At 33.5% G+C, this 21769-nt stretch overlaps 2 protein-coding genes across 3 annotated transcripts; one reads left to right on the top strand and one right to left on the bottom strand.

Moving 5' to 3' along the window:
- Positions 1–5267: 5267 nt before the first annotated feature.
- LOC114422694 (malate dehydrogenase, glyoxysomal-like) lies at positions 5268–10216 on the top strand. Of its 2 annotated transcripts, none has more exons than XM_028389185.1 (7): positions 5268–5559; positions 8516–8605; positions 8691–8774; positions 9391–9426; positions 9579–9668; positions 9746–9840; positions 9937–10216. In XM_028389185.1, exons 1-7 carry the CDS (start codon positions 5503–5505, stop codon positions 10037–10039), a joined length of 555 nt encoding a protein of 184 aa, XP_028244986.1. In that variant the 5' UTR covers positions 5268–5502; the 3' UTR covers positions 10040–10216. The 2 variants fall into 2 exon arrangements, with proteins under 2 accessions (XP_028244986.1, XP_028244978.1); XM_028389177.1 differs by lacking the exon at positions 5268–5559 and adding an exon at positions 7357–7691.
- A 6303-nt stretch (positions 10217–16519) lies between these two features.
- On the bottom strand, positions 16520–20376 carry LOC114422706 (leucine-rich repeat receptor-like serine/threonine-protein kinase BAM1). Its single transcript, XM_028389197.1, has 2 exons — positions 17723–20376; positions 16520–17257 (listed from the first exon to the last, which is right to left on the bottom strand). Exons 1-2 carry the CDS (start codon positions 20307–20309, stop codon positions 16806–16808), a joined length of 3039 nt encoding a protein of 1012 aa, XP_028244998.1. The 5' UTR covers positions 20310–20376; the 3' UTR covers positions 16520–16805.
- Between the last annotated feature and the right edge of the window lie 1393 nt (positions 20377–21769).

The raw sequence follows: 21769 nt of genomic DNA on the forward strand, positions 1-21769 counted from the left end.
CAATACCTACTATTCTAAGAACTACTCCTACTTCGGGGAAAAACGAATGTAAGTGAAACAATAATAATAATAATAAACATCCACCTCGTTGGTGGTGAATTGGGTAGATAGAAGAAAGCGACATCAACAAAGGGGAAAATAAATCATAAAAGTTAATGTAATGGAAAAATAAATATAATAAAATATATTTTTTTACTGCTCCAACATAGAAACGTAAAAATTATAGAAGAGTGATTGTATTTTGATGACAAAAAAATTTAAATGCCTAATTATTAATTCTTTTTTTTCTATCACACTACATCATTAATTAAATCAATCACTTATTTTTTTTTTCTTTTCTCTCTCAAGATATAAACAACTAAAGATTGTCCAACAAATATTTTTCATTATAAAAACAAACTTTGTCTGTCTCCTGGTATTCAATTTAAAAAATATATAATAAATACTATTACTTTATTATTCAAGAATTCATGTTATTATACGTTTAAAATAAAATAAGAGTTTAGTTTTTATGTATGGTGACAATTATTGACAAATGTAAAACACGGAGTAAGTGGGGATAGAGTATTTTAAAAAAAATCTAACATAAAAATGAAGCAATGAATTCAAACAAATAAATATAAAAGATGTAAAATATAAAATTTGAAAATTAATATTTATGATTTTATTAAAATAAGTGAATATATTTGTTTGCCCTCACATGAGAATAAATTAGGATCAAACACATAAAATTAAAAGATATAAAATATAAAATTTAAGCAGGTCACTGTCAAATAATTAAAAATCATAAGAAGCAATTAAGTAATTTTTAAAAATAATTATCATAAAAATAATCAAACTTACCGCTATTAAACTATTTAGTCGTTGAAAAAAGCAGAGTACGAATGTATCGAATAGTTCATAAATAAAAACCTCTCTCAAGTAAGTTCCTAGTCATGTGTTTTTTTATTTTTTATAAAAAGTTCCTAGTCATGTTAAAACAGCTAGAAACTGAAAACATGTTTCGAAAATAATCTAGCCTTTTTAAACACGACAACCGTTACCCTATCCCACATGCGTCTAATTGATTAAGAAAAGGACTGCTTGATAATTTGAACCAAAGTCTTGTGTATGAGAATTTGGAAAGCCCCGTTGCCAAGATGGGAAAATGACAATATAACATTATGCATTCTAATTAAGTTTCAAAACATTGTAAGATCTATTGCAGATTTGAAAATAGAATTTAAAAAACCAGAAGTTAATGCTTTGGAAGAATCTATAGCTCTTGGCTCTGCGTCGCCGTGAAGAATCAGCTGTTTGGTACAAGACAGGAGTTGTCTCCCACTTCCTCCTTTACAAATACAAAATACAATGTTCCCGAGGGTCATTGTAGATAAACAAATACAACTACTAGTAGTAGTTAATGAAACTCACTTCTTCCCATTCCACTTGACTCCATAATCAATACTGGTTAGAAAGGTTTAAAGCATCAATTAAATAGTAATGACGCAAGCACTAGCTAGAGTCTCATCCAAAGTACGTACAAGACAAAATGTGGCACAGTTTACTCGTTGAAAGATACAGCCAAGAAATTACTCCTACGCATTATGCCTAAGAACTTAAACCAGACTCTCTCGTGATGGACCCTTTGGCAGCAAATGCAGCATCTACATTACAAAATAATAATGAACCATATAATAAATGCTTATGTTGACTCCGCAGTTGTACTGTTGAATATTGTCACTCTGTCAGTGTCCTTCCCTATTAATCTTGATAAGGTGAGGTTGACCTTTGCAAGTTTGCAGAAGTATTAGTTCTGAGTCGTGATAAAGCATCATTTGGTCATTGAAGTAGGAAAAAAAAAGAAAAAGAAGAGCTCTATTTACGCGTCATGAAGCGGTAGTTTCATTGCCCTTTATCATAATGTCATAGACTTCTTAGTTACTGGCTATGGGCGACACTAGCTAGCAATTGCAAGCATATGGCATATTTAATATTACATTTAGTATAAAATACCTTTTAATCGTAGCAAAAAGGCCAAATTAGTTGAGCTAATTCAGCCATTAATTTGGTGATGGTGGTTGGTCATGAGACATATAGGCTATCAGATTCCCTGTTTCCACGTCTATATATAAAATCATTATATAAGCGACAAGAGAAGACATACCAATCTTCTGTTTATAGTATAGCTTTTTTGACTTAGTTTTCGAAGATTGGGAATATTGTTGTCAGTTAGTCATTGGATTGGGTTCCTTAATTAACCTTTCCAAATGGAAATGTTTTCTAGCACTTAAACTTTTCCAGAGTTGTGTTATGTAGCTGGTGCCATGCATAAAACCAAGTCCCTATGTCATGTTTCGACTTTGAAACAAATGCTGAACATATTGACTAATTGACCTGTAGTAATGACTTGTGTTCAATCGCATAAATACAAAAATCTTAAATACTCGTTTGCAACAATATTCAAGCGAGCCACGCTGCATTATTGTTTATTTCAGCTGTATTCCTTTAGTTACAAAATATATGATTTTACATAAGGAATGTAATTAATTTGTTGGATTTTAAAAAAACATTAAATAATTTTTTAATTAATAATTCATTTATTCTTTTTATGTATTACTCCCGTCAAGTATTTACTTAGAATATCTTTGCAAAAAAATATTTAATGTAATATTAATTTTGTAAAATAGTATATATTTTGAAATTTTTTTTTGCTAAAACATGATATATTTTGGAACGGAGGAGTAAAATATACTAAAAATCGTTTTCTTATAATTTTGAACGATCATATAACCCAAAGTCAAGTTCCATTAACGTATATAGGAGGAAAAAAAGAAAGGAGATATGAAAAGAAAGCACGTGAATAACTTAATTCCATGTAGATAAGCAACAAAACGTGATCATTCAGTTTCCATGTTTAACTCGCATTTTAATTAAATAAGGTTTATAAAACAAAATTATATCGTATTTCTAAAAACGTTACCAAAAAATATCGTAATTCTAACCAAAACAGCTTTCCATTGGTTTTACATGTTTATGGAGTAATACTATACAGTACTATATTATCTCGAAAAACCAAAATTTGGTATTCAAATAGGGGACTGCCGCAATTTTTGACTGTGTGGTGATAATAGCATAGGAAAATTATTTTCATATTTGAAAATAAAAACATAAAGAAAACCGCGTTTGGCATACCACTAGTATTTCACTTCAATTTTCAAAAGTTTTCATATTTGATATGATGATAAACACTCATTATTCAAGATATACGTAAGATATTCAAGAATATGGAGTGTTCTATAATGCTGAGCATTTCAAAAGTGAACATTGAATATGTTTGGAATATCTCATAAACCATTACGAATTAGCTAAACATAAAACATCAGTTTTTTTTTTTTAATTTATAACGAGAACATAAAACATAGCGTTGGTTTGATGAAAAAAACATAACAATGGAGTTAACGTTTTAGGCTTGAGGTAACAAAAAAAATTAAGATTAAAAAATTAAGATCGATGTTTTTTCTTTACAGAAAATTAAGACTTAAAGTTATGACCTTTTATTGAAGCATTTATATACTATACGATTCAAAATATTGGTAAAAAAATTTCAGTGTGTGTTTGAAGCAGTGGATGAGGGATTGATTGATTTCAAGTACGTTAATATACTTTTGGATGAGGGATTGATTGATTTCAAGTACGTTAATATACTTTTTTTAATACATTTTATATTATTGACCAAAATGTATTAAAAATTGTAAAATCATCAGCAATACTTATTATATAAGAGATAAGATCTATTAAAAATTTGTGATTTTTGATAAATTTCAATTAATAATAAAAAGTATGTTACAAGTATTTTTATAACATCGTAAATTGGCGGAGTTGTTTACAAATTCAACTTCAATTAAGTTTTTGTTTTTAATATATATATATATATATATATATATATATATAATCTCTTTATGTCCTTGCTTTATATCATATCTTTTAACATATATAAGAATACGTAATTAATACAGTTAGAAACACTTCAAGAGTATTCCATAAATAAAAAGCAATCAAACTATAAATTAAATTTATTAAACAAAATAAGGTTAAGCTTCATATTTTTACAACAAGTCGAGTCTAAACTTTAAATTTAGTTTCTTCGATCTAAATGAGTCAAGTAATAACATTACATGTTTTTCCAAGAGAAGTTTAAGTTTCAAGTGCTCAATTTACATTCCTAGTTCCAATAGAACTGCGTGTACAATTCACATTTTAATAAAATTTACCTACATTAGGGACGAATGATCGATTCAAGGATATCGCCTGATCTGATGTAACAGCTGAACTAGCAAACTCTTTCGCAAAAGAGAAAATGAAGAGGGGACAGAAAACAGGAAGAAAACTTTATCTGGGATATCTTTTTATGTATTCTGAATAGAAGCAGCCACGAGCCATTAAAAAACAAAGTATCATTTAAAGAGCAATGTTATATCATTCTATTAATTCTCTTACAAATTCGCCTTAATGTCTTGAAAATATAAAATATATTTAATATTTAACATATAAAGAAGTAAGTAAATTAGTAGAGAATGATTATTGAAGATTTAGAACTATTCTAATTTAAAACTTAAATACCATCTGAACCATAAAAGTACCGGTTAATGAAGGTTTCGTGAACATATAATCTACATGTTATTTATCATATAATTGTTTCATTTCACCAAATTCTTCCAGCAGATGTTTGATAAGAAATTAGGTATCACGCTCTAAATTATAATCACTGGCTATTTTCAGGCAAATAATTAATAATCGACGAAACCCAAAAAAGTGTATAAACAAGAACATGAATAATTTGCAATCAATTAATCAAATGAAAAGTTAGCCGAAGAAGAAGAAGGATGATTATCAACATATCACTGCCACAATATCAATAATTGCTAAGCCCACATACACGCATAAATTACAAATTATCAGAAAATCAAATACCCTTTTAGATAATGATGATACATGAACCAAGTGAAAAACGTTGGCCTGTTCTATATATGTTCTTTCCCGGCCCCCTCCTCTTCAGAGGAAACAAAAGTACGAAAAAGAAATTTCGACCATATTTATTTATTTATTTTCTATGAAAGGAACCATAAAACTAAAATCTACCACTGCCTGGCTCCATCCTGTCTGCCTTTTTTTCTATCTAGACGATAAATCTTTTTTTTTTTTGGAGGAAATTTTAAAAAAAAAAAAGTTAGGAAGAGCAAAGTTACATCAATGCAATCCTTGTCCTTCCAAGTTGGCCTTATTCACGTACCAGAACTGGGAATGTTAGCTTGAGTCAACAAGGGGGTGTTGGTGATTGCCTCTTGAGGGAGAGGAATTGTGTAGAGTCCATATGGTAGTGTTTTCTTCTCTTCATTTCTCTTTTCTCTCAAGGCTGAAGGTACAATAAATTCAGTGAGTGGGTGAGGAAGAGATTGGTATATAAGAGGAGAGGGCCCATATGGGGTAAAGAAGTATTTTTTTGTCCGTGCGGCAAAGCAAATGCGTTTTTCGGCCGGTGAAAGGCCTTTTTCGACTTACGCTTTGTTCACATTTTTCGTAAGACACAAAACTCTCCTTTTCTCTTTCACATATTGTAATTATTTTGGCGGATTGATGTTTTAGTGGTAGCCATATCGTAAACCATCATGTGTGTGTGTGGATGCTGACGGATTTTTTATGCAGTTCTTGGCCGGTTTTGTGTGACAAAAATCGCGTCAAAGGCATCCTTGATTTTCGAGTATTTGGATTCACATTAGATAATAATGTTCAAACACTAGCTAGCATAATTTTTAATTTGTGTTTGGTTTTATGGTAGGAAGTCTTGAAATTGATTTTGTCTCTTATGATTTTAGTTAAAATATACAAATTTGGTTATTGTTAGGTAAAATTATCTTTGTTTCTAACTTTTTTTTATCATATTTTATTGTTAGGTAAATCTTGGTTTAACTAGAAGTGATATAAAAAATTAATTTCTATATTGTGCTAAAAAAATTATACTGAAATTTTTATTAAACCTATTTTTAGGATAAAAACATTCGAATATAAATCAATTCAAAACAAAATTATAGCATACGTTAAGGAAAGGTAATGTCTACCCAGATTCAAATTTTCTGACCAAGCTTGGAACGTCTTTTGAGAAAAATGTAAATTATATTAAATTCAAAATGATACAACAATAAATGAGGCATATCCCGTAGCTACAGAAAATCAAAAGTCTCCCTAATACAATAAGGCCTATATCAAGATGTTAAAATAAATGCAACATGTGCGCTTGTCTATACATAAGAAACTTAATCTTGTTAATAACCTCTATTACAGAAAATTGATAATCTTAAAAAATCAGTTTGTTTCTAGACAGCCAGATGCAGTAGACTGTAATTGCTATAGCCAGACAACGTAGTTTTTCCTTGAACACCTGATGTAGATCTGCCCCTAATTAAAGAGTCACTAATGCACTGTAAAGAAAAAGTGAAACGCCTACGAAAAGGAGTCAAATCACGAATGTGAGCCCAAATTTGGAGAGATTTCCTGCAATAAAAGAACAAATGAGCATTTGATTCAGCCTCATTTGAACATAAAGGGCAAAGGGAACCTTTGTTCAAAAAAGCAACTTTGTCAAGAGTAAGCAGCTGGTTCCTTTTAGCAAGTCATAGAATGAAAGACATCTTAGGGGGGATTGCTGGGTTTCATATAACAGAACACCAACTAACAATAGGCTTGACACCTCTAATGTATTCATAGACTTTGTCAACAAGCAATTGTTCAATTGGTGCTCCAAGATTGAATCCTCTTTTTGGCCTCTTCCGTACTTAACTCTTTGGAGATAATAAAGTCTCTTATTTGAATGATTTTCTTTATCAAAACTGAATCTGATAAAGAAGTATTGTAATTTCACACACCGCTCCCTCTAAAATAGTAATGGTGAACCCACCGAACCCATAGAGAATCTTTCTTACAATGAAAGTCCCACAGGATACGGGAAAGAAGTGCAAGGTTCTAGTGCTTGAGATTAAAAAGGCCTAAACCCCCTTCTTTTTTTCGGAGAACAAACTACTGACTAAGTAACCAAGGGTTTATTTTTGTCAATATCCGATTTGCCCCACAGAAAATTACGACATGAAGCATTGATCCGGTCCAGAACAGATTACGGTAAAGGAAAAATCCCCACCCAGAAATTCACAATTCCTTGAATAACTGCTCTGATCAACTCTAACTTACCTGCATAAGATAAAGACTTCTTGCTTCATCCCTGTATCAGGCCCGTAATCTTGGAAAATAAGGGAGCATAATGACATACATTTAATCTAGATGATAAAATTAAATTGATCTTCATTTCTGTTTGCATAGCCATGACTAGAAGTTTTGGTATTTAGGTTAGGGGGTTTTTGGGGCAGCCGCAGCTTGAGGATGCACTTATAGGCATGGACTTGGTGATCATCCCTGCTGGTGTTCCCCGCAAACCTGGAATGACAAGAGACGATCTATTCAATATAAATGCTGGAATTGTTAAAACGTTGTGTGAAGCAATTGCAAAGTGCTGTCCTAAAGCCATTGCCAACTTCATAAGCAATCCAGTTAACTCCACGGTCCCAATTGCAGCCGAAGTTTTCAAAAGTGCTGGTACTTATGATCCCAAGAGACTTTTGGGAGTCACTATGCTTAATGTTGTTAGAGCCAATACGTTTGTGGTATGTGCTACTGTTCTTGAAATTAGTCAGCTCTTTATAGTTGCTTGATGCAGTGCAACATTTCTGTTGTTTCAAGATTAGACCAGCTATGCTTATGTGCGTTACTTAAATATAAAAACCTGTGATGGTATGACTAAGGAGCTGAATCTTTGAGTAAAGATGATTTTCTTTCTTGTCGTAATCTTTTGTATTGTTGATAGTATATGCATAAAGCAATAGTTTCCTTTGGACCTCTGTAATTAGTCTTGTTGGTTTAAAGGAAATTAATGCAATCTTTGAAATAATTGCACTGGCACTATCATTCTGATAAACCCCTAATACTAAGGTGTATACTACATGTAGGTAAGAAAATCAAAATGGGGGAAAGGGGGAATATTCATGCTAATTATTTTCAGCTAACCAAATTCTGAGCTGGCAATGAATTGTAGCATAAGAAGGGAATTCAGTTTTGGGAAATGAGAATACAATAGGAAAGGACAGGAAGTGTGAGGCCAGCCAAAAATGGAATAGGGAAATGTGGAAGATTTGCAGGTCCCTTGAAGAATGTTTAACATTTTCTTTCTGTTTCTCAGTATTACAGAGAGTGAGATACAATCTGTAATCCTTCTTTTTGATAGTGATATCAGTTTCAGAAAATGGAATTCTGGTTGTTACTATCATCACACCTGATTCCAGTTTCTATCACACCCATTTAATAATCTAGATTATGTGGATTCTATAGCATTGTTTGTTGAAGTCTGGATACCTTGTAGCACTCTCATATTGTTGTTTAGTCTTATTTATGGAGTTGCTCTTCATTCATTTTTGTTGGGCAAAAACTGCAGGCAGAAGTTCTAGGTGTTGATCCAAGGGATGTGGATGTCCCAGTTGTTGGAGGACATGCTGGAATCACAATTTTACCTCTTCTTTCTCAGGTCTTCACCATAAATACTTCTGATTGTTAATGGTTACCAAATTTGATTTTGTATTTATTACCTGACAAAATCACTCAATTTTCAGATTAAACCTCCTTGCTCTTTCACCCCAAAAGAAATTGAGTACCTGACTGATCGCATACAAAATGGTGGAACTGAAGTTGTTGAGGTGAACATTTAAATATTTGCTTTTTTTTTTTAAAAAAAAAATGTTTACTTTTATCTCGATTACTAACATTCCAAACTTCAATCATTACCCATGTTTCCTTTATCCATCAACTGAGGGTCTTGATGATCAACATATTGCATCTGTTGACTTAAATAATATCGGAATGAGAGTGAGAGATAGCATAAACTGGTCCTTTGGGCAACTCTGCACTCCCACCCTTGTGGGAGAGGTGTAGAGGCTAATTGAATATGGGTTTGCTTAATCCTAAGATGATTCAAATTTCACATCAGAGCAGATCACTTTGTTCCAATCCTCTTTACATTTATTTATTTTACTCGGTAGTTTGCAATTCCACCAAGCCCTTAGTCAATATATTGATCTAGTGGCTTTTGCCAGACCTGGTGGCTTGCCTGCGAAATTGTATGTGGAAAGCTTTGCTATATGCAGGGAAGCTTACACTTGAGTAATTTATGTTTGAAAGTAATTACTAATCTATCTTGGTGGATTGTATCAGTTAGTGCCTTTTGGCAGTAACTTTGTGCTACACATGATTCCTCCATTGCTATGAATTATCTATAAATAAGAATTTTGATATGTACAATTTGTAATTTTCTAGGCCAAAGCTGGAGCTGGTTCTGCAACACTAACAATGGTTAGTATTCTTATTTTTACTTTTGTGCGTATGAATTCACGTGATTGTTCCCCTGTTTTTGAAATTTCATCTTTGTTTTATAGCATCTGCAGTTCGTAAATTAACTATTTCGGTTCAAGTAAATGTAATGTCCAACTTGTAATAAACTGCAGGCATATGCTGCTGTTAAATTTGCAGATGCATGCCTTCATGCCCTGAGAGGAGATGCTGGCATCATTGAATGTGCATATGTTGCTTCACAGGTATACAAAAGCCTGTTTTCTAAAAAGAGCATCTTAGGGTTGGAGACTTACTATCTTTTCCTCCTGTTATATTTTAGGTGGCTGAACTCCCGTTCTTTGCATCAAAAGTACGGCTTGGCCGAGGTGGGGTTGAGGAAATTCTTCCTCTTGGTCCCCTGAATGATAGTGAGAGGTATGCAGTGATCACTTGCATTTCTACTTAAGAATTTCCTATTCACATTGGTGAAACTGAAACATTAGAGTTTATCTAGTGCTTTTATTTCAACAGGGAGAGTTTGGAAAAGGCCAAGAAAGAGTTAGCAGCAAGCATTGAGAAGGGTATTTCTTTCATCAGAAAATCAGTAGTTGATGACAGTTCGTCCCGAAAATAAATGGTGAGATTGTGTTGTGTCCATTGCGAGATCATAGATTTAGAATTACTTATGTGATATGTGTGAATATCAGTTTAGAACTATGTAATAAAGGATAGTATTCTATGATTCTGTCTAGAAACATGTAAATGTAATAATTGGAATACCCACAATTTACATATTATAATTGTCACATTATAACTTATAAATGTGTAATACAAAATTAAATATTAATCTAAAAATAACTACCACATAACTTCCCAATATTAATATACAATTATAATTGCCTAAATTGGATTATGGCCTAACAATGCCTCATTTTGATATTGAAATATAAAATTTCAAGATTGAAATAATATACATATAAATAAATTATGAAATCAAAAACTTTAATATTTAAATTTTAAGTGAGAAAATGTAATCTTAGATTTTATCTTCTAAAATGCGTATGCTTTAGAACAATTAAATTCCTCATTTTGATATATTAATGTACCAAAAAATTGAACTTTTAGAGTGAATAGTTTATGCAATGACAACGTTAGTAGGTTTTTTTATTAAATTACAAATTATTATGTATGACAGTGTATTTTATTTTTACATACATATAAATTCTTTATTTTAACTGAATTCTTTTGTTCGAGTATTTTGAGTTATTGATTTATAACATGTCACGAATTGACTGGAGTGTAATACGCTCGGTATATTAAAAGAAACTTCCCTTCATAACATAAAGTCCAGACGAGTCCAAGTAAGCGACTATTTGATAAAAGTTTAAAATCTCTGCCCACAAGTCCACAACTTAGCAAAGCGGACATAGGCTTCACTGCCCTCACATTTTCATTATACGGACTTAGAAAACAATAATATTGGGCCATAATACATAGGCTTTGCTTTCTCGGTAGGATATGATACTACAAAATATTTATATATGATACTTTAAAATATAAGTAATCTGATGACTTTTTTATTCTTGTGATATTAGCTGTATGACTTTCAAAAGTGAAAAAAATATATTTTCTATTGAAACAAGTTTTCATAAATTGAAGTTTTTCATTAGCATGAAGGGTATCTTAGATAATGAACTTCATTTTCAAATGTGATTGAGAAAATTAATAAAAGTTAACCAAATCACCACACGCCAGTCTCTTTGGATCAATAAAGTTACCAACATTCAGTTATCTTTTGTCATCTCCAAGGCAGTGTTTGATAGAAAGGAATAAAATAAAGAAAAAGAAAACAGGTGGGTGAGAAAATAGAAAATAAAAAATAAATAAGTGAGAAATATGATGAAAATAAAGATGGTTTGATGGAAAAGAAATCAAAAGAGAAATAGAGTAGAAGTTAACTTTCTGAAATTATGTTTTTTTTTTTAAGAGAAATATAAAACTACTCTTTTTACCTGTACTAAACCTTGTCCATAATCGACTTTGTCCTTCACCAAAACTGAATTGCTTAAGAATTTTTTTGTTTATCAAAATCGATTATGGTTCCATCAAATTATCAATGTGGATTCCTCCACCTATGTTAACTTTCCCTCCTTTGCATCACACGCTGCTTTTGGATGAACCATACGATTAGTCACGACAACTGGTCCTTTGTCTGCTGTAAACTAGCGACTATGAGTGTGGTGTTACGTTGAACGTAACTTACATTTTCACGTAGGTAAAAAGGAAGTTACTTCTACTTTTATTGCTTTGGAATCTACAAACTTTCGTTTAGAGGGTTTCAAACAAAAATCCAAATACATACTGCGTCGTCAATATTTTTTTGAACTTATGAACCCTTATGATAATCATGCCTTCACCATCAAGCCATCATCTTTCTCTTCTAGAACGACGATGACACCGAAGTCGAAGACCAATTGCACATGAGTTGCATGAGGACCCAAGGGGAACACGGAAAAGCTATATGAACAGTGAAAAAATCTTTTTATTTTCACAAAGATTATGTGGACGCCATCATCCCTCTTTAACTAAACGAACCCACAAAAAATAAGACACTTCTGGTCTCTTCTCTCTTTTTCTCTTTCTTTTTTACCTATTTTTTACCCTCATAATAGTGCATAAACTTTAGGTTTCATCTTTCTTAACACATTTACCTCCTTCGAACACGGTCTCATTATTACAAATACACTAAACACGTTTTTTCCTTTTATTTTATTGAAATGCTAATACGCAATTTGTATATAAAAAAATGACAAATGAACATATAATTTCAGTTTTATTTTCAAACATCACAACCATTAATAAATGTATATTATATCTAACGGTCAAAATCTATTTTAATTTGGTACTCAACTTTTTGTCTTTGAGTTCTTCATGAGCTGCCAGAAAACTGTAGGGCACTGGTACTGGAAAACTCAAAGTGGACTTTGGAGTAGCCCAACAACTTGCTTAAATTGGAGTATCATATATGCAGGAGGCCAGGCCTCCTGGCCATGCAGACATTAAAGTCAGCAATTTTCTTTTAATTGCTTATTTGTATTTATTTTCTTATTTTTTTAAATATTTTGTTTAGACGTGGAAAGTAATGAAAACTATTTTTTAAAAACAAATAGAAAATTGCTTTAAAAAATAGAAAAAATAAGAAATAATATTTCTTAGATCATTTAATTGAAAATAAAAATATATAACTGATAATTATTTTTTATATATTTAATATACTAATAAATAAGTGTGTAAATTAATATATATATATATATATATATATTTTAATTTATTTTCTTTTTTCTCTTTAATAAAATAGATCTTTTTTTATAAAGCAACGTAATTTTTTTCCCTTTATTTATCAAGTAAAATCAAAGATATGAATATTTACCTATAATTGCATTAATTGATAACTTGCTTATATTTAAATCTCTTCAATAATCTATAAAATAATAAAAAGATAAAATTGATATATATATATAAGCCAATATTTCAAAATATTAGCAATCCATGAAAAGTGAAACATCGCGTCGCGTAGTCACCTGTCGAGATCTATATTAGAACCATTAATGCATAAAATATGTATATTATCTTATAGGAGTAGCACGTAACAGACATTTATATATTATCCGAGTTCTGGGACATTTACTAATGCTTCGGAAGAAGGAAATGAACAGATCTCATAACATTATTTATAATAACTACTGTGGTGTCTGCAATAATAAATGAAGTCAAAGAAGAGTAATGAGATGGAACAACAATAAAAGGCAGATCTTGTGGGCAACCACACAACACAAATAATCAATCACTCCAGCTACTATTTCGACTTGTCATAATACATGTCGTGTTATATCAGGTGCTTTCATCGCAATTACTTGCATAGTTTCCTTGCCAGCATAAAGAGGAACTTTTTTTAATTAAAAAACAAACAAAAATGAATTCTAAACACACGATGAGCAGTTAGTGTTTATTTTTACTTCTTGAGTATTTGTCCTTAATCTTCTTTTGTATTTGATGCTGCCTATGTAAATTTTCTGTGTTTTTTTTTTTATATACAGTTTTCTGTTGATTTTGAATATAAACTGTCTATATGTATGATCAACTTATGTAAAGCTCACTTCGCTATATTTACTCATTAAAAATATATAACTAAATATACAAGTTTTGAATGATGCACCAGCAATTTTTTCTTTGACCTGCTATTGGTTGTAAGTTAATGTTTATCAAATATTTTATCCCTTTCATGAACTAGGACTTGATCCATTAAAGAGTATAATTGTTAAAAACTCCAAATGCAAGCTGCTAAATAAGAATCTTAGGAGAGAGAGCTTGGGCAATTACTCAGTCAAAACAAAAAATTGAAAAGGAAAAAAATGCAGAAGACGACACAAAATTGCCAATTCGCCATGTTTTCTGATATTCTACGCATAGTGCTCTCCCTGTCTTTCAATCTAAATCCCAAAAGTTATACGGGACAGAATAATATATAGAGCAGTACTGTAGCAGAAGATACAATCAGAAAGAATACAACACATAAAACGGGGGAAATAGAAATTGGTAATGGTCGGAAGAGAAATGCTATCAATGCAATTTTTTAAATACATTCTCTATTATTAGCTACATTTATTAAAATTCACAATATTTGATAAGTTTCGGTTCCTATTTAATGAGTCTTATTTCATAACTTCATACTAAAAGATTTATTGAAAAAATTATTACAAACACTCGCCATTGTATAATGAAAAATAAAAAAAAATTACAGTTATTCAATCACATCTCATTATATATTAGTGATTTTTTAAAAATAATTATTTTGCATTAGTTATTATTAAGCCGTTATATATTTATATGAACAATAAACCTGTGCAAAGTCCCCACGCTGTTTGGTTTTGAGTTTTGATAGATAGATTTTTCAGTAAAGTTGTTTGTCGTTTTGGGACTGATTAGCCTCTCCCGTCTTTCAATTTTCATCTTTTTTCCTTCATTGTTGAATTTGGTACCCAAATAATTTGAACTTCAAAGCCGCATTGAGGGGCTTTTTCTTGTGTTCTAACGTATTGGACTTATCTTGCACCTTGTAGTTGTACCACACACACAAAAATTAATGTATAAATTTTGTCCGATGCTTATGGTGTCTCCACTGTGGAGAGCTTCTTTGGTTGAATTCCATGTTCCAATCTTCAATTGCCCAATCACAGAGCAATAATGAGTTACGGATTCAAATTATTTTATAGTATTAGGTTTTTCCCAAACAATTACTACAGTTAATCAGCATCTCCACTGTTATATTTGGGTTGATGGAAAAAAATGAAAAATTAAAACGATATTCTATTTAAAATATAATTTTGATCTCTCATTTTATTTAAGTTTGATTTATTAAGTTTAAAAAGTCTTACATTAATTTTTTATTGTGTTTCTATTAGATCAAAATAGTTATTCCATTAGTTTTTTGCACTGGATTTAACTTTGACTAATGTGGCAATGAGGTCTTCCACCATATTTTCATTCTTGAGTTGATCATTCGTACAAAAACCACTCATTATTAATGTTCAAATTTCAAAGTCAGACCTAATCAAAGAACCCGGATACTTGGTACAACGCTGCCCACTTTTTCCTACATATTGCTGCAAAAACAATTGTCCCAGCCTATGAACAACATTCATCCCATCATCGTGGTTTTGGATTTGGAAATAAAAAAACATTTTATACGTGAGGGGACCCTTGCCTCTCGCTCTCTCTTCCTGAGAATAAATCCTAATATTACACTACTTGATCCAAGGCTATACAACCCACCCCCAATCAGACATGTACTGAACTTTTTGAACATGGTAGAGAGCAAGTATTGTGTACCCTACCCAGAAACTTCAATTCCGCAGTCGTCTTTTTGTTTGTTTTACATTACATATGCACCAACCAACCCCACATCATAAAACCATGCTATGCTCCTTACTTTCTTTCTATGTTCTAACTCTAATCTTTCCTCACCTTATTGTCTTTACAGAGAAACTGTGAAACAAGCGTATTATTATATGGTATAACCAGCAAGGCATCCAAAGCTAAGGTTTGGACACAAACTAATATTTTGTTTCGTGCATCACGTGGATACCCTTTCCTCTGGCCCTTTCTGCAAGGTTAAATTAAAATTCAATGGCCATAATTCTCTTGGGATTATATCAACGCCAGCTACCATACGTTCCAAGCACTGTGGTCCACAACCAGAGTTTTGTTGGGTTAGCTCTAAGATTTGAATATATAAATAGATTACAAGATTGCTCTTTTTTTTTTTTTTTATCCCCACTCCCTCTCTTTTGTTATTTAAAAAGGAAAATAAAACCTCTATCGCTTTTACAAAATCTCAAGCCCGTAAATGAAAAAACACCTCTATCGCTTTTTACAAAATCTCTTTTAGCATAAATGAAAAGCTACAGGAAAATAATTTTTAATTTCTGTAAAAGCGTCACGGCATGAGCAACGAACTAAAACTAAAACACGCCTGAATCCTGATTCAATCCGATTTTCTCGAAACAAGTTAACTTCTTGAAATAAGCTTTATCCAAACCTGACTCATAGACTCACAGTTCATACTGTGCCAATCCACTCACTCAGGATTCATCAATAATATTCTAAATCATACAATATACCCACTGTTTAATACCCAACCTGTTTGCGTCAATGTGTGTCCCTTTCACTCTCCCTGCTATATCCCTTTTAAAAAAATAAATAAATTACTCTTTATAGTTTCATAATTTTTATCTTTTTAATTTTTATAATTTACATCTTAATTTTTTTTTGTTGTTAATCTCTGTAATTTAAAAGTGTTCTTTTTAGTTCTTAAAAAAATCACTTTCAAGTTACATATACTTTTAATCATGAAATTTCAGGAAACAAACGAGTAATTTAATTGTATCCCTTGAATCCTCTCCAACAACGCCCCGCAAATAAAAATTAAAAAGCAGTACTACATGATGAAGACAGTGACTTTATAAGAAAATACCCCCATCAATCCTATTTAAAAGTGTTCTTTTTAGTTCTTAAAAAAATCACTTTCAAGTTACATATACTTTTAATCATGAAATTTCAGGAAACAAACGAGTAATTTAATTGTATCCCTTGAATCCTCCCCAACAACGGCCGCAAATAAAAATTAAAAAGCAGTACTACATGATGAAGACAGTGACTTTATAAGAAAATACCCCCATCAATCCTACTGTACAAAACCATTAAAAAATCCAAACATTAACACCTTCAGTTAGGGGAAAAAAAAAAAAAAAAACAATCCCAGAAGAGAGACAGAAAAAGAAAGTAAATGGATAAGCGATCACAACCCAAGGGAACTAAGATGAAACACCCAACAGAGCACTTTAAATGCTAAGAAGATCGGGTGGTGGGGATTGAGGAGGATTTTGATCTTCCTTAGAGGCTGAGGATGGAGATTCTAAAGCGTTTGATGATGACAAAGATGATTCCGTTATTGTTAAGTTCCCCTCTTTAGAGTCAGGTGGCTTTGGAAGCTCTGTCAGTATTTGAACAACTTCACGCATAGTTGGTCTCTCTACAGCCTGTTCTTCAACGCACAGCATGGCTACATAGAAAACATGCATCACTTCGTGAAGGGGAACTGAGGGAAGTCTAGGATCAAGAACTTTAAGAACTCCTTCCTTGTTAGAATCCGTCATTTTCCTCACCCATTGCACTATGTCCACGCCATCACCAAATTCTCCAACTGGTTTCCTGCCTGTTATAAGTTCTAAGAGAACCACACCAAAACTGTACACATCGCTTTTCTCATCAACTTTCAATGTGTAGGCATACTCTGCAATCAAACATCGAACATGTATCATAAACTAAAATAAAGCAAGAAACTTGAATTTGAAACTATAAGTTAAACAAAGGCAATACGTGTAAAGTAACATAATAGGTCTTTTTATCCGATATTTTGCCCATAATCATCAGTTTCCGGTCGTGAATGACTCTAACGTTGCAGAGCTACCTACCATTTACTTTCAGTACTTGGCTTAGAAATAGACTAAATAAGGGGTCGAAATCAAGAGATCATTTGGGTATGATAGAAAACCAAAGTCAAGAAAAACCACATAGCAATGTTAATTAATTTAGGGACATCACCTCAATATCAACAGTCTACACCTAAAACATGATGATAAGTCAAAGAGTCAAATTCTGAACAATGATTAAACGTACAATTATGAACAGGCGGGTAAAAGAAAATTTGCCACAACCATGTAAATAATGCATTAATTATGTCGAAATTGGACGGTACCTGGAGCTATGTATCCATATGAACCAGCAATAGCAGACATGCATTCAGATGTCCCAGAATCTTGCAGGAACTTAGCAAGCCCAAAATCAGCAACATGGGCTTCATGATTAGAATCAAGAAGGATGTTGTTTGACTTCACATCACGATGGACAATGAGTGGCGAACAATCATGGTGCAGATAGCAAAGCCCCTTGGCAGCCTCCACCGCAATTTTATACCTTGTATCCCAATGCAAATGACCCCCTTTCTTTCCATGAAGAACCTCGCCTAAACTTCCATTGGGCATGTACTCATAGACCAAAAGGTTTGTCTCATGATTTGAACAGAAGCCCAACAACCTAACAATGTGCCTGTGTCGGATTCGCCCCAATGTTTGAATCTCAGCATTGAAGCCATGATCATGTGAAGAGCCTCTACTCATAGCCGGAAGCCTTTTCACAGCAACATGATCCCCATTAGGCATAGCCCCTTTGTAGACAATGCCAGCACCTCCTTTCCCTATAATATTATCCTCCTTCAAGCAATGCAAAACATCATCGACAGTGAAGTCCAAACGTTGGAACGCAGTCAACTTCCATGCACGAGCCCCACTGGCCTTCTTCAGTGACCGGGCCTTGAATATTGCAGCCACAGCAAAAGCAATGGAACATAGTAGCAACCCAACAACAAGTAGCAGCTTAAAAGAAGAGGAGAGACCTTTAACATGAGGTTGGTGTGCGCCATTGGCAACCCCATCCTTGCAAGCACCCAAATAGGGGCCACAGAGGTCAGGGTTTCCCAAGAAAGACGTGTAATTGAAGTAGCTGAATTGACCGGTACCAGGCACCAAACCAGACAGGTTGTTGTATGAAAAATCAACAGAAGTCAAGCTTTGCATAGATGATATCGAAGAGGGAATGCCACCCACTAAATGATTCCTAGAAAGATTCAAGTAATTCAATATCCTCATGCCAGTTATCTCATTTGGGATGTCTCCAGATAGCTCATTGCGGCTAAGGTCAAGGAAAGTTAACAGCTTACACTGACTGATCTCAGGCGCAATAGGACCCGAGAACTTGTTGCCACTAAAATCAATCTTAGAAAGCTGTTGCAACCTCCCAATCTGGGGAGGTATCCGACCCGTGAACATGTTGCCATCAAGAAGGAGCTTCTGCACGCTGGAGAAGTTACCAATGGAGGGAGGTAGAACCCCAGAAAGCTGGTTGTTAGAGAGAGTAATCTGACCAAGATTAACAGCAACAGAACCCACCTCAGGAAACTCTCCAGAGAGATAATTATCCTGAAGCTCAACCTGTGTTAGTTTGGGAAGTCCAAAAAGCCCTCTTGGAATGGAACCATTCAAAAAGTTCTCTCCCATTCTAATCCGTGTAAGGGATTCACAACTACCAAGCGACTCAGGAATTGGACCAAAAAGAAAATTCCCAAGAGTTATCAGAGTCTGAAGAGTATTCCCAGAACAGAGATAAGTAGGCAAAGTCCCAGTTAACTTGTTAGAAGAAAGATCAACAAGGTTGAGTCTCCCGTTTTTGCCCAAACCCTCTGGAATGCTACCTGTGAAGTTATTCTCCCACAGTTGCACAACTTCCAACGCTGGAAGCTCCCCTATAAACTCTGGTATAGCTCCGTGAAGCTTGTTCCTGAACAGATTCAGAAGAGTAATATTCTTCAGCTCGCCGAATCTCGCCGGAATCTCACCGGAGAGCATGTTGTTAGACAAATCCATGGATTTCAGGCTCTTCAGGTTCCCCAGCTCGGGAGTCAAAGACCCTGACAATGCATTCACCTGAAGGAACAGCGTGTCCAGCTTCTGAAGCTTTCCCAGCGCCGCCGGAATCTCGCCGGACAACCCACAGTAGGCGGCGTCGAGCCTCACCAGCTCCGACAAATTTCCGATCTCCGGCGGAATGCCGCCGGTGTAGGTGTTGTAGTAGCCGATGTAGAGCTCCCGGAGGCTGGACAAGTTTCCGATCTCCGGAGGGATAGTCCCCTCGAGCTCGTTGCCGGAGACGGCGAGGTACTGGAGGCGCTGCCAGCGTCCATACTCCGGCGGGATCTGGCCGGAGAAGAAGTTGCCGCCGAGATGCAAATGACGAAGATTCTGCATCTGCGCGACGGCGAGGGGAAGCACGCCGGTCATGTTGTTGTTGTAGAGGTCGAGGACCTCGAGGTTCTGGAGGCGCGAGAGCTCCGAGGGGAAGGTTTCGTTGAAGACATTGTTGGAGAGGTTGAGGAAGCGGAGGCCGGAGAGAGCGGAGAGTGAGGGAGGAATGGGGCCGGAGAACTTATTCGAGGCGAGGGAGAGGTTGGAGAGGAATGGGAGGTGGGCGACGTCGGCGGAGAGGGGGCCGGAGAGGTCGAGGCCGGTGAGGTCTAGGGAGGTGACGTGGCGGCGGTTGTCGCAGGTGACGCCGAGCCAGGAACAGTAAGGGGTGGAGGAGTTCCACGAAGTGAGAAGAGGTGGGGTGGCGTCGGTAATGGCTGAACGGAGAGAGAGAAGGGCACGGTACTCTGAGATTGGGGCTGAAAGGGTTTTGGGGAAATGAAAATGGAGAAACTGGAAAAACAGAAAAAGAAAGAGGACACGCATTTTGGGAATGGAAGAGAAAGAAAGAGTGAGGCCTATTCTCTTATCTTAAAGGAGGGGGGATTTTCTGAATATACGAATTCTCATTCAACTCTTTTCACTTTTTGAATAGAATTACAATTACCAATCAATCATTGACCCACTGCTATGCTGAGTTTGGTGCAGAAGCGGTGGATGTGGATCCACCCCCTTACCAACTCTATTTTGTTTTTTTAATCAACCACTCATAATACTTACATAATTACATCAGATAATAATCAATATTTATTTATTGTATGTGCTACTAATACCAGTTTCATGCTAATGTGTGTTGTTACAGTAGTTATTATGTGACATAATTTAAAATGATTTTAATAAAAGAATGTTATGTGTGTGTTGTTGGTTATGGAGAGTGCGCTCACAAATCAAGCATTACTTATGATTGTGATAGGAAAGACATAAATGTGTCGTGGTTCTTTAGTTTTATATGTTTAATACTTCGTTGTTGTACGTATTTAATTATGGTATTTTTAGAAAAATACTTTTTTCGCAGTTATTAGAGATTTTATTATTAAGAAACTATATTAAAATTATTATTATTATATTTTTAATAAAAAATGGTGTAGATATTTTAATGAGTTTAATAAAATACCGAGGTTTCGAATTTTAAAATAGGCCTGTTAACAAATAAATGAATAATGTTAAAATATAATTTTCAATGAAAATACGTGAAATTGAAAAAATAAATGCAACGTCTTCTTAGTTTTTCTGTTCATCTTTGTCCATTTTGCATGTTTTTGTAGTCGAATGTCTTTTTTGAAGTAGGTCCTATGCTATTGCCTTATTTTCCAAGGAAGGTCAAGGACAACGGTTAGTTCTTTTGTTAGTTTTCCTTGTCTTATTTATTATTTATTTTGTTGTAGTGTCTAGTCATTTGAGGATAAAAATAAATATTTTTAATTTTCATTATTAAGTTTTAAATTTTAACAATAATATAAAAATGTATAACCTTTTAAATTCAAAAATATCATTTTTACTAACAAGCGTTTCTACTTTTAAGAGTATCAATGAATTTTTTTTAATTAAAACTCACGATATATAATAATAATAATAATAATAATAATAATAATAATAATATGTCGATAATATTTTTATATAAATATTTTCATTTTTAATTGTTTAATAAATTCCCTGAGATACATATGTTAATATGTTTTTTATTTAAAAAAGAGAAAATGGTCTATACATGCAAAGAGTTCTAATGAATATAAAGGCTTTTGATAATAATGAATGCCCTAAGATACGTTTAAAGTTTTTATCTTGCTCATTTTGAGCTTTAAAAATGGGGTATGGTATGAATTACTTTGATGGAATACTTCTAATTCATTGCCAAGCCAAAACTGCATGTTTTAGAGCACATGATACTCGGTACAACATGAATATTAACCCAAACATAAGACGAATAAGGTCACAAATCTTAGATT

Source organism: Glycine soja, chromosome 1 (genome assembly GCF_004193775.1).
Source record: "Glycine soja cultivar W05 chromosome 1, ASM419377v2, whole genome shotgun sequence".
Classification (NCBI taxonomy): Eukaryota; Viridiplantae; Streptophyta; class Magnoliopsida; order Fabales; family Fabaceae; genus Glycine; species Glycine soja.